At 53.8% G+C, this 12,906-nt stretch overlaps 5 protein-coding genes across 5 annotated transcripts; 2 read left to right on the top strand and 3 right to left on the bottom strand.

Annotated features, from left to right (window-relative positions):
- Positions 1–227: 227 nt before the first annotated feature.
- Positions 228–4,386, bottom strand: N0V89_009782 (uncharacterized protein; the record flags this gene model as incomplete). The annotated part of the gene is made up of 3 exons (XM_056218531.1): positions 228–3,544; positions 3,598–4,279; positions 4,333–4,386. The coding sequence occupies 3 exons, from the start codon at positions 4,384–4,386 to the stop codon at positions 228–230; spliced, it is 4,053 nt and encodes a 1,350-aa protein (XP_056067796.1).
- Positions 4,387–4,850: 464 nt separating this feature from the next.
- Positions 4,851–5,738, top strand: PUP1 (proteasome core particle subunit beta 2; the record flags this gene model as incomplete). The annotated part of the gene is made up of 2 exons (XM_056218532.1): positions 4,851–5,024; positions 5,082–5,738. 2 exons carry the CDS (start codon positions 4,851–4,853, stop codon positions 5,736–5,738), a joined length of 831 nt encoding a protein of 276 aa, XP_056067797.1.
- Positions 5,739–5,945: 207 nt separating this feature from the next.
- Positions 5,946–7,995, bottom strand: GUP1 (glycerol transporter; the record flags this gene model as incomplete). The annotated part of the gene is made up of 4 exons (XM_056218533.1): positions 5,946–6,914; positions 6,959–7,561; positions 7,608–7,675; positions 7,722–7,995. 4 exons carry the CDS (start codon positions 7,993–7,995, stop codon positions 5,946–5,948), a joined length of 1,914 nt encoding a protein of 637 aa, XP_056067798.1.
- Positions 7,996–8,261: 266 nt separating this feature from the next.
- On the top strand, positions 8,262–9,717 carry ARP4 (NuA4 histone acetyltransferase subunit; the record flags this gene model as incomplete). The annotated part of the gene is made up of 2 exons (XM_056218534.1): positions 8,262–8,313; positions 8,366–9,717. 2 exons carry the CDS (start codon positions 8,262–8,264, stop codon positions 9,715–9,717), a joined length of 1,404 nt encoding a protein of 467 aa, XP_056067799.1.
- A 1,055-nt stretch (positions 9,718–10,772) lies between these two features.
- On the bottom strand, positions 10,773–12,807 carry N0V89_009786 (uncharacterized protein; the record flags this gene model as incomplete). Its single annotated transcript, XM_056218535.1, has 2 exons — positions 10,773–11,275; positions 11,331–12,807. The coding sequence occupies 2 exons, from the start codon at positions 12,805–12,807 to the stop codon at positions 10,773–10,775; spliced, it is 1,980 nt and encodes a 659-aa protein (XP_056067800.1).
- Between the last annotated feature and the right edge of the window lie 99 nt (positions 12,808–12,906).

Below are 12,906 nucleotides of genomic sequence, written 5' to 3' on the forward strand. Positions count from 1 at the left end.
TGATCTACGGGATGTCGACGCACACTTTACGTATGGCGGTTAAAGGGATGGGGAGATAATATTGCGTGCTAATAATCCACGTGGTGTTGATTTCGATGTTCGATGCTATTATCTCCCAGACAATACGATTATCCATCCTGCAATCTTCCGTTCCAAAACGCTGATGCTCGCTCAAACCTTCCTCATATCCAAACACCTCAAGCGCCTATTCGTACAAGTGGGCCCACCTACGCCACAACTGTCTTCTTTACCCCCCGATCCTTCAGCGCCGTCGCCAGACTGGCCGCGATGTCTCTCCTTCTCTTCGCCGTCTCCCTCAGCCTCTCCAAATCGTCATCCACCATATCCGCGAGACTGGCCAAGTTCCTGCAGCCCGAAGGGCTTCCCTCCGGCGTGTAGAACAATCCATATCCCTTACTAGGCGTGTCAGACTGCTCTGGTGTCATCGCGACTTGGTTCAGCTGCCTCAAGCTCATGCTCTTAGATGTGGGCGGGGTGGCAAACACTGTCTCGTTCCTAACCGCTCGAGACTTACGCAGGGGTGTAGCAGCAGTGCGTGACGATGCGGAGACCGGTCTGCTGGTTTCTGTGAGGCTGGCCTTGCGGAGCTGTGATTCTAGGAGCGTGATGTCGTGATTCTTCTCCTTCGTGATATCGATGAGCTTATTAATCGTCTTCTTGACAGCCTCCACACTCGGCACCGCGCCCATGTGTCCATTCTTCGCATTATGCGACGCGAGCTTGCTCCGGAGGAGAATCAGCGCGTCCTCCGCCTTGCCGAGCTGCGTTAACAACTGGGCATAGTCTTTCCTCAGTTGCTTTTGCTGGTCTGCAAGCTCCTTCGGCAGCGCGGCCTTGCGGAGCGCCTCGAGTTTCTCGGGATCCTTGCTGTTGATGATGCGTCTCCGCTCATCGTTGACTTTGGACTGTAGTTTTGCATTTTCCTGGATCAAGCGGACGGATTTGCTGAGCTTGTCGACGACCTTGCCGATGCCACCTGTGCTCAGCTCGTGTGCGATTTGGCCTTCCAGGTCTATGAGATCTTCGATCTCACAAAGAGACCACTTCTCGAACCACGGCCCATCTTGCCCTTCATCTAGCACCTCTTCTAACGCCGAGCGATCAAGCTGAGAATCTCGCTGCGGCTGCTCGTGGAAGTCGATGAATGCCTGTAGCGATCGCGAATTCAGCCCCAGTGTGTCTACCATGCTGTTGATGTCCCGGTACACGATCTCGATCTGGGCAGCATGACCGGTTTTGTTCAATGCGGCTTCGGTGTACTCTTGTCGAGCGATAAATGGCGCCAACGTCCTAGTAGGCTCAATTTCGGCTTCAAGTTCATGTCGTATCCGCTCGTCCTCGTCGTCCACAAGGTCCGAGAAGATAGGCTGAGGCGTAGGTGGCTTAGATGGTGGCCGAGCTGATGAGGTCAACGGATCCCGTCGCGTCCCGCTAAACATTGAACTTGATGACAGGTTCTGCTTTGGAGGATGCCTTTCGATCTTCTGGGGCGGAGGCGTTGGTGCAGCAGGAAAAACGATAGGTGCCGCGTTGGCCCCGAATAGACTAGATTTAGGTTGCTGTGGAGTTTGCCCTACATGTGATGGTACCGCTGTTTCTGAATCTTCATCGCCCGTCTGCTCTTCCTCTTCGGAAAGCTCTTCTTCTTCTTCCTCATCATCTGGGTTGCTCAAATCTTCATCTTCATCGTCCTCTAAGGGAGACGATGGAATCTCATCCATGTCACCTGACGAAGATGGAGCCTCAATCTTGACGGGAGGGCTGCCAGCTAGCGGAGGGATCTCATCGTCCGTCTTGGATGGGTTGGTAATTGGCCAGGCTGGAGGCAAAGGTGCCTCTTCTGGTATGGCTTCTTGTGGTGGAGCAGCTTTGGGAGTTGCACTATCTGCCCTCATTCCAAAGAGTCCATTCGAGGGCCTAGGTGCGGTTGCTGGAGTAGTGGAAGCGAACAGCGGGGCCTTATTTGCATCTTTGGCTGGGGTCTCGGGCGGCTTCGAATTCGCGCTGGTTAATGCGGAACCAAAGCCATTGCCGAAGAGCGGGCTCTCAGATGATGCGTCGGGCTTAGGTAGATCATCCTTCGCAGATCCGTCACCCTTGAAACTGCTTTTGAGTTCAAATTTTCCACCGAAGACTCCAGCTATTTCCTTAAGATGTGGCTGAGGCTGAGGAGTGGGGGTCGCTTCATCCCTTCCTCGGTTGCCTACGTCTGTTGAACCCGACTGCGTGGATGTGAAAGATGGAAAAGACGAGGCTGCATCAGACCCGAACAGGGAGCTGTTTTGTTGCGCAGGTGTATTGCCCAAGGAAGGTAGTGTGGAACCTGTACCCGTTGCTTTCGAGTCCACTGTGACTGTTGAGCCAAAGCTGGATAGCGGCTTCTGCTCGAGGCCGCCAAAACCTGATGCCGGTTTTTGACCAAGACCGCCGAACCCTGACTGGCCGTCCTTGTTACTACTGAAGCTGGAGAAAGGGGACGCGCCCCCAGGAGATCCACCGCCAAATTTAGCTGCAGCGGCAGCAAATGGATTTGGTTTGTCGTTTTGTGAGGCAGAGCCACCAGCTGCAAAAGGATTGGCTATTTTAGAAGGTTGTGAGGCCGATCCTCCAGAACCGAATGGATTTGGCTTTGAAGATATCTGTGAAGGTGTTCCGAAAAGCGACTTCTGGCCCCCAAGTCCGGGTGTTCCAAACGCCGGCGCAGCGGACGGTGTAGTGCTTGGAAAGCTGGGCTTGCCGAAGCCTACACTGCCAGCAGGAGCCGACGGGCTTCCAAAGGCTGGTGCGCCAAAAGATGGTTTTCCAAAAGCTGGTGTTGCTTGTGGGTTTTCGAATGAAGAGCTCTGGGCCAGCGTGGCCTGTCCGAACATGGAGAGTGATGGCTGAGGTGATTGAGACGTGGGAGCCGCCGGTGCTGTTTCGTTGATAACCATGCCTTGATACGCGGTCCGAGCTTCAAGCGCTTTGTCCCAAACGACCCACCACCCGGCCAACAATCCTTCGTGTGTGAGCAGGAAATATGCTGGTAGAGGTGTAGGCGATTCAGAGATCTCCTCGAGCCGGCGACTGGGTTGTGGTGCCTTCTCCTTGGCTGACAGATCCAGCGCTTCTCCGATCAGAGCACTGTCTGCCGTTTTTTCATGATTCCTTGGAACTGTTGGTTTCCTGTGATCCGCAAGGTTGGTCATTTGGAACTCATTGACGGTAGTTACTGCTGGATCTAGCGGTTTCGGAGAACGCAAAACCACCCCAACATCTGCGGAGTTAGCAGCGGTAACAATGATCATGTCGTCCAGATCAGGTTCCCATTTTCGGAGTCGCTGCATGGAAAAGCGAGGTGGAGGTTTGCGTGCCGGCCCGTCCATGCTGGCAAAGATCAATTCGAAGGGCGTTCTGCGGAATGTAAAGCTGCTGTATGTCTTGTTGGTAGTAACGAAATAGTACAGTGTGTCATCCCCGCTGTTTGCTGGGGGGGAGTATATTAGAAAGAGCTCCTCATTTTTCAACCAGTTGACTGCCGACACTGTTCGATTTAGCTTTGACTGCACTTGTACTTGTCACGGCGGGAATATTTACCTTCGTAATTCTCGCCAACCTCAGGCGGACGAGGCACTCGACCCTTGACCTGATCAAGGGAGCTGACTAGGTGGATTGAAGCAGTGCCATCCTCGAAGCCGGCCACGAACGCCTTTCCTTTCAAGCTCCACGAAGCACATGTGACACCCACACTATGGACGGTTCTCGCGTTTCCCGTTGTGATGTCTGTTATGTCTAATCGGCCTGAGTCCAGTATTACGGCCATATAATGTGCTTGTTCCGCAGCAGGATTCGGTAGAAGGGCTCGAACGGGGCTGTTTTCCGTGGGGATCTGTACTCCGGGTTGTGTATTGCCTTTCAGCAAGTCATCCAACGAGTATACTGACAGCCCACCACGGTTTTCTGCGCTCGTCACGAGGAAGTCTTCGTCCGCAGAGAATGCTACTTGGCGTAGCTGCGGCACCGGTAGCGTCGCATCAGGTATAAAGCTGGTCACGACATCTTTTTCTGCCGATTTCTCTTGGAAAGCCTTGCGGATCTTCTGTGTCGAAGCAATGACAAGCTTGTCTGGGGAGGCTGCTGCTAGAAGCCCACGTCTTGATCCAACACTCAGCAGTGATGCGGAAGCTGGAGGGAGGTTGGTTGTGGGCCACGGTGAAGGGAGAAGCTTGAGTGTTTTGGGGCCTTCGAGACCAGCGCTGAATGGAGAGAATCCAATGATCTGTTCATCTTAATTAGCATCCATCTTCAAGTTGTTCAAATGCGCAAATTTACCTCTGGCGAGATCTCTTCGAGCTCCGCGCCCGAATGTACTTGCGAGCTCGACATCGAGTGGTGGAGGCCAAAGGCGGTGCGCGCGAGAAGATATTCGGGTCGGATGTCGCGCGACGGGGTTCTTAGTAGTTGAGGTCGAATGTTCGCATCGGAGCTTGCGGGCGATCTTCGTGCGACGGACGCAGAGGATAAGGAACGTGAGAGCCGGGGTGGGCTCTGGCGAAAGAGCTCGAAGCTTTTGTTGAAAATGGCGCGCGAGGTATACAAGGCCTGGCGCTCTGGTGGAGAAGAGCGTCAAGCTGGTTGAGCAGTGGCAGCTTGTGTACCCGTACTTTCTTCTTTCACGTCGAATGTTTGGGAACCGCCAAGACGCTACCTTACCGCGACCCCAGCTTGAGCTCCAGGCAATCGACAAGCTGCGTACGCCTACATCACCACCTTAAAGACCTGACTCCATTCCACGCATTGACGGGAAATCCTCAAAACATTCGCAGCGACCTAATCACATCGACGTTGACATGGCGGGCTTTGACTTCTCCAACCATAACCGCAATGCGGCACTTCACGCCCAGGGTGTGCCCCTCCCCAAAGCGACGAGCACCGGAACAACCATTGTTGGATGTTTATTTGATGGCGGCGTCGTAATTGCAGCAGATACCCGAGCGACAAGCGGACCCATAGTAGCAGACAAGGTGGGCCGCGGTCATATTACCTTGAGTCGACCAGACGGACATCTAACGACTACATAGAACTGCGAGAAGCTACACTACATCGCGCCCCAGATCTGGTGCGCAGGTGCCGGTACCGCCGCCGATACCGAGTTCACCACCGCCATCATCTCGTCCAACCTGGAGCTGCACGCTCTCTCCACCGGCCGCAAGCCGCGCGTAGTCACCTGTATGACTCTGCTCAAGCAGCACCTCTTCCGTTACCAGGGCCACATAGGCGCCTACCTCGTCATCGCGGGTGTCGACCCCACCGGCTCACATCTCTTCACCGTACACGCCCACGGCTCCACCGACAAGCTCCCCTACGTCACAATGGGTTCGGGATCGCTAGCCGCCATGTCTGTCTTCGAGACGCAGTGGAAACGGAATCTGTCCAGGGATGATGCCGTGAAGCTGTGCGCGGACGCGATTCAGGCGGGTATCTGGAACGATCTGGGATCTGGTAGCAACGTGGACGTGGCGGTTATCACAGAGGAGAAGACAACCTTGATGAGGAACCACCTTACACCCAACGAGCGTGGCAGGAAGGAGCGGAATTATAGGTTCGACAGGGGGACGACTGCGGTGCTCAACGAGAAGATCATCAAGAGGGAGGAGATCAGCAAGTACGTTACTGTGCACGAGCTGCAGGATGACAGCGTCACAGCAACGGCGGAGACAATGGATGTGGACTCATGAATGGATGGCAGGAAGGGGAAGTGAGGGATGAGCGCACATAGCGGCGTTTGATATGGCTGCTTGTATGATAACCCGCTCACTGCGGGATCACAAGAGGTCGCTCATGAGGAACGGATAGACAACAGAAATCGAGGCAATGGACACTCGCAGATCTTCCTACGATTATATTTACTTTGACACTACATTTTGGTGACTACTTTTGACTGATCAACACTTCATTTTGATTCCCCTCCTCTTCTCGCTCTCCCTCCATTCAAACATAATCTGCACCCCCATGAACAACGCCACACAGGCAATCACCAAGAACCCCAAGCCCGACCAGCTCGAGAAGATCCCACTCACAAGATCTTTCAAGCCATCCAAGCCCAACGCAAACCCCACTAGATTCGCCACCATCAGCAGCAGAATCTCGCCCACAGCCCCAATACCACAGAGGTAGCGATACGCATCTGGTCTGTTTTTCCATCTCCTGGGAGGGAAGATGTGGCTTGCGATGACTTCGGGAAGCACGAACAAAGTGACGAGCCAGCCCCACATCAGCAGCCTGAGCTGGATGTCGTGCCAAATAGCGATGAAAGAGAAGACAGTAAGTTTGTTCAGCACGCTGCGCACCTGGCCCCACACTCCTGGTGCGATGCTGCCGCCCATAGGTATAAACAGGTAGCGTAAGGCCCATTTATTGAAGCTGCGATGCCAACCGCGCCAGAAGTGCGTCACGGCGTAGTTGTCGCTCATGCAGCGTACCATGTTCTCTGGGGGGTCGACTCCGTCCATCAACGCCCAGAGACGGAAGAAGCGCCACGGAATAAGCAGCTTCAGCCATATATGCTTGAGATTAAAGAAGCCGAGCATGCTGAGTTGAGTCGGTGTGTAGGCGTCCCAAGGGGGGCGAGCGTGGAAAATGGCAACCATGTACATGTAGTGAATCATGATTTCCATGGTGAGCAGGACGATGGCAAAGCGGATGGCGTAGAGCGCTGTGCGTTTTGGCGTGATGCTATGAGGTCGGTACCGCAGCTGGGAGATGTAATCGTTGAAGGTTACGATAGGCCCGGCGAGATAGAGCGGTGAGTAGAGCGTATAAGCGAAGAAGTTTTTGAAGGAATAGTCGGCGGGGTTTGCGGGTATGGCAACGCGGTCACGTTCAGAGAGGTTTGAGGGGTCGAGTTGTTTCTTCTTGGAGTTATTAGCTTGACGGGGAAAGGAAGAGGAAGCCATACCTCGAGGGAATTGCCGATCCGAGAGTTCATACTCCAGTAGTAGTCCATGTTGAAGCTTATGAGGCGCAGCACGGTGAAGTTAAAGAGGACTTCCCAGCGGGGGATGAGGCCGCCGAAGTTGTCGAGTGTGTGGCCGAAGTTGGTGACTGGTTGCTCTTCTTTGGATCCAGGGGGAAAGGGGAGGAATGTCTCCAGGATGGTAGCGTACGAATAGCCTTTTCCAAACTCGTTGGCGAACAGGATGCCTACTCCAAAGATCCAGGTTGCTGCGGGCACATAGGACCTCGGTAGCTTTTTCGCGAGGCAGTAGTTCATATATAGTATGACCACGATCTTGAAAGCGGAGAAGCCATGTAGAGCTATAATGAAGATGATGGTGAATGGCACATCAAAAGAAATCCTTTGGTTCATACGCGCATCTGCTGCTGCAGGTGCGCTTAGCCCCATGGTCAGGCCATTTGCACCAGAAGGCCGGACCTGGGTGTAAGTGTTTGCTCTCCAGAAACCATCATAGAGCTTCCGAAGGACGGGATGTAGGAGCACGACGAAAAAGAGAGGTATGATGTTCGATCTGAAGCTGGAGTACTGAAGGTCGGTATTGTCCTACGAGTATTTAGTGGACGCATAATTGTGGAAACAGGATCCTTACGACTTTGCGCCCAGGTATCCAGCCATCTGAAAGCAAGTGTTCAAACGTGGAATAGTTTGGGTGCGATACTGTGAGAGTGTCAATTTCGAAATGATATGTGTTATATTCACCAACCTTGTGATACGTCAACTACCGCTTTGATCATGAAGAAGACACACAGGCTGACGAGTCCAAGATAGGTCTTGAATTCCAATGTGTGCCATTTTGAAGGCTGCACACACTCTACTGAGTCCCTGCTCTTGACTTGGCCATTCCTGACCGGCAACGGTTGCGCAGGGTCCAGCTCGGCGAGCTCGAGGGCCTCTTTGGGTGGCGCATTGGCCGGCACAACGAAGCGTGTATCCAGGGTTTCCAGCGAATAGAGCTGGCGCAGATATCGTAGTGCCATCGTTGCCTAGTGTGGCCAGACAGACATGTTCTGCTGCAGCCTGGTGTGGGAAGGCGCCGCTGCGGCGAGGGAGGACAGCTTGACGTTCTCGCCAACCAACCACAAAAGTTCAAGGTCCGCGATGCGACTTGAGCTCCTACACCAGATCCGATCCCCGCGACACCTCCCCACGCACGCGCATAAGCCGCCAGGCACCACGCGTCGAAAGCTGTACTGACCCTGATTAGAGCTTTGCGAAGCTTTCAAAGTCGCGACTTTTGCGCGCAATGAACACTCTCAATTCATCGACCGCGCCTGCGGCAGGCGAATACGCCGGAGGTAAGCTACGCGCGCACCAAGCTTGGCTTGCGCAATCTAATTGCATCTGCAGACGAGGTCTCCGCGATCGTGCTTGACCCGGGTTACTCAACCATTCGCGCCGGTTTTGCCGGCGAAGACGTCCCCAAATCCGTGTGCCCCAGCTTCTATGGCCAAATCGAGGACAGCTCACAATACCTCTTCGGCGAGAACGCGATACACACACCAGCATCCAACTTGCAAATAAAGAACTACTGGGGGTCGGACGGCATCGTAGAGGACTGGGACACGGCAGCCAAGGTCTGGGAATATGCGATAACTTCTCGGCTGACGGGCGCAAGGGCTGGGGATCCTGCGAGGAACGGACTGAATGACGATCCGAAACAAGAGAACGGAGAAGCTACGGACGTGGACATGGAGACGATTGAGAACCAGGAGAAGCCGCTTGAAGAGAGCCCGCTGCTGATGACGGAGCCGGGCTGGAACCCTACAAAGGCGCGCGAGAAGGCAATTGAGATTGCAATGGAGGAATGGGGTACACCCGCCTTCTACCTCCAAAAGACAGGCGTGCTTGCGGCCTTCGCATCAGGCAAAGCCTCTGGCATAATCATCGACGTCGGTGCATCACATACCTCCGTTACCCCCGTCCTGGACGGCATGGTCTTGAAAAAGGGCGTGCAAAAGTCGCCTCTAGCAGGAAACTTCGTCTCCAACCAGATCCGCCTCGGTTTCAAGCAGTCGCAGCCCGAGATCCCACTCACACCCCACTATCTCGTCAAGTCCAAGACGCCCGTCGATGCGGGCTCCCCCGCCCAAGCCATCTACAAGACCTTCAGTGTCCCCCCAACTGACTCCTTCCGCCATTACCAAGAAGAGCGCGTGCTCACCGAGTACAAAGAGTCTGTCGTGGAGATCTGGCCAGGTCCCGGTCGCCTCTCCAACGGCACGAACGAGGAAATCGCAAAGAGCATGCCGGGTCGGCCCTTCGAGATGCCCGATGGCTGGAATCAAGTCTTCGGGGTGGATCGTTTCAGAGCTGCAGAGGGCCTTTTTGACGCCAGTGCAGCCCTCACAGACGACGCGAATCCCCGGCCGAAGGACGAGCACACGCTCCCGCGCCTCGTGCAGGCCGCTGTGCAGCACGTCGATGCGGACCAGCGTCCGCTACTCCTGCAGAACATTGTCGTCACAGGTGGCTCCACGCTGCTGTACAAGTTTGGTGACCGTCTGAACTACGAGATCAACGCTATCTACCCGAGCACAAGAAACAAGTTGATTGCGCCCGGGCCGGTTGTGGAGAGGAAATATGCGGCATGGATTGGAGGCAGTATTCTGGCGAGCTTGGGAAGCTTCCACCAGCTATGGATAAGCAGGAAGGAGTACGAGGAGCATGGCGCGAACATCGTGGAGAAGAGATGCAGGTAGAATCTGCACTGGGGTTCTTGGGTTTAGTGTGAGGAGTACGAGCGCTTCAATACCATAAGGCGCTTCTGGTTTAAAATGGACGTCCGTGCTCTGGTCTTAATATATGTACTCTTGTAGGATTACATGCGTTCAAATAGTATATCTCCACCTCGTGTGCGTTGCATGTTGTAGTTCTGTCTGCTCAATGGTTTTATGACGTCCTCACGGTTCTGACTTGGGCTTTCCAGATATCAGAAATGACAGCTGATGTGTTCCTTACTAGTCATGAGGGCAGCTCTGCAGAGCCAAGCCAGATGAGAAAGCTCGTACTGAGAAATGATTGAAGAGTAGCCCGCGCAGTAGTACAGAGAAGCACACTGTTTAAGCGAGCCTAAATGGCGGGCCAGTCTCCGTAGGCTGCGGGGTTGTCTTTCCTACAATCTTTCCTTGACTCGCTCGCAAAGTCTTTTGTGAAAAACTAACGATTTCTGAGTCCGCACATTGAGAACTTTGCACAACAAGCGGCGCCTTCGTCGACAATAGCGCACTTACCTCCTGCCTCCAGCTATCGCACGGCCCACGGTCCGAGCCACTCGCTTACTTAGCGTCTTGCCCAAGTCAGACCCGCTACTCGCACGGCTACCTATATATAATCTATTGTTTCCTGATTCCAATTGTGCAGTGCGAGGATTTGTACGAACCCATTTCTTGCCTTTTACCAGAAGTGGCCGCGAGTCCCGCACCTCACTGCACTTACTCAATCTTTGGAAACAACATCGCTCACAGTTGCGTGGGTTCGATTCTCTGTTTTGTTTTTGCTTTCGTGCCGGACAGGTATCTTTTTGCCCGCGACACCTTCTTACATCCTTCATAACGTATTAATAGGATAGGATGACAAACGTTGACTCTCTATGTGTTTTGGGGATATCTGCAATGCATTTTCTTCTTCGTGTGCGAGGGCAAAGAAGTGTCATTAATCGATGAGACAAAGATGCCGGCACGTCAAAACACTATTCCGCTAAGATTTCAGTGTGTATTAACATCGTGAATTATGTCATGAAGTGGTGCTTCGACATTTAGAAGCTCTCTTGCACGCCCGGTCGCCTCCGTTCAATCGCAAGCACCATATCCACAAACCTCCGTCCAAGCGGCTCGTTCCTCCTCGCACTCAACAACGCCGCACTCTTCAGTACATTCTTGATCTGCCTTCCATTAAGCTCCACCGTCGCCAACTCATCCAAATCCTTCTCGCTCCACTCCTGTGGTACACCCAGCCCCTCTACAAAATTCGCCCAGATCCTGCGCCGAGAAGTAGGCGTGAGAGACGGATATGACATGCTGATGTGGATGCGCGACTGAAATGCCGGATCGATATTGGAAATACGATTAGTCGTGAGGAAGAGGATACCCTCGTAATACTCGAGTACGCGCAGGAAGATGGAGACGAGTTTGTTGCGCTCTAGGGAGTGCGTGGAGCGAGCTTCGAGAAAGACGTCACATTCGTCAATGAGGAGGACGGCGCGCCATTTCGCGACCATCTCAAGGATGTTGGTGAGGTTTTGCTCGACGCGATCGGGATCTACCGAACAGTTAGCGTACGGAAGGCGTGTCTTGTGGATCTGCGATGAACTTACTGATGCCCAGGTCGCCCGCAGACATCATGTACAGCGGCGCTTGCATGTGTTCTGCGACTGACTCTGCCGTCAAAGTCTTACCTACGCCTGGAGGCCCACTGAGAAGGGTGATATGCCCGCGTCCTTTGCCGGAGATCACGTCGTCGAAGACGCCTTGGTTCATTGCTTGCGACTCTGCGAAGGAGAGGATGAGCTCCTTCTGGTCTTCGGGGAGAACAAGCGATGAGAAGGCGTTGTTGTCGAATTTGATAGCAGATATCATGTCAAGGTAGAACAGCAGCCATTGCTTCTTCTTGAGCGAGTAGCCTCGAACGCGGGGGAGGCAGATGAGCTGGAGATCGGGAGTTAGGCGAAGGCGCTTGCTTGTTATCTCGGTCTGGCCGAAGGTATACTTCGCAGCGTTGGAATTTTCGACGGTGAAGGGTTTTGGAGCGCACTCGGGCTCGGGGAGTCCCTCTTTCGCAGCGAGGGGCTCAATGTAGCCTACATAGCGTGGTGAGTAATGACGGAAAGTGTCGGAATCGACGATTATGCGACCGGCGCAGTTGGTCATCACCTCTTTCCCCTCCTTGTCCCACGTCACTGCGAATCCGTCGTATTCCTTGTAATGGCAGCCAGCCAGCTCCTCAAACACCTTCCCGCGCTGTATGAGCACCTCGCGAATCTCCTTCTCTTGTGGGTGGAAGCTCAATGGGAACGCCGCCAACCCTATGATTCTTGCCGTTCCAAGGAATTCCCAAATGTTGATCCGCTCGACACTTCGTCCAAAATGACTCCCATTCCAGTCGACGGCCTCAGCGGTAAGCTGATAGGCGTTGCCGCACTGCGTCTCGATGTACTTCGCACGCCTCAACTTCATCGCCATCACCGCGCCCTGGTGAGAACTAGAGAAGATAATATCGCCGGGTTGGAAGATAGTCCAGGCGTGCTCGTAGGTGACAATACCTTTCTCGACGTAGTCTTCGAACGTCTTGATCACGTCTTTCAACTCTTCCCGTAGAACGTCGTAAAGAAGATTCACATGCTCCCGGGTGAGCTCATCCAAATCCATTCTCTTGCGAAATCTGCACAGCTTTCCCCACCGATGCACGAACGGCTCGAATGGCGCCTCAAATTCCAATCTTTTCAACGAGCAGCACACTCCGGGGTAACCATCCAAGATATGCTTCTCCAGCACTTCCTTGAGCCATGGCGATTGAATAATGAGGCTGTGAATCTCGTACTTTTTCCGCGAGTCTTGCGCTTTTTGCAGGCGCGTGATGAGGGCGTGTTGGGCGGTCTGCGCGTTCTCGGCTGCTTCTGCAACGTCGTCGGGCTCTTTGTCGAGCCAGGTCCATTTTCGGTTGTTGTCTTGGGGTCCTTGGTAGAGGGCTGTGGTGGTTGGGATAGTGCCTTCTGGGGCGACGGCTTTGCCATTGGTGCCGTTGGCCCTGTTGGCGACATCATTGACGCCATTCGATGCTTCCAGCACAGCCATCGTGTGATCTTATTGTAGAGATGCGTGAAGAGGCTCGGGAGCGAAGAAAAAAGACTTCGTATGATAACAGCTAACGGTGGGCAAGTGAGATGATGGATC

This window comes from Didymosphaeria variabile, assembly GCF_027946475.1.
Source record: "Didymosphaeria variabile strain IMI 356815 chromosome Unknown scaffold_7, whole genome shotgun sequence".
Classification (NCBI taxonomy): Eukaryota; Fungi; Ascomycota; class Dothideomycetes; order Pleosporales; family Didymosphaeriaceae; genus Didymosphaeria; species Didymosphaeria variabile.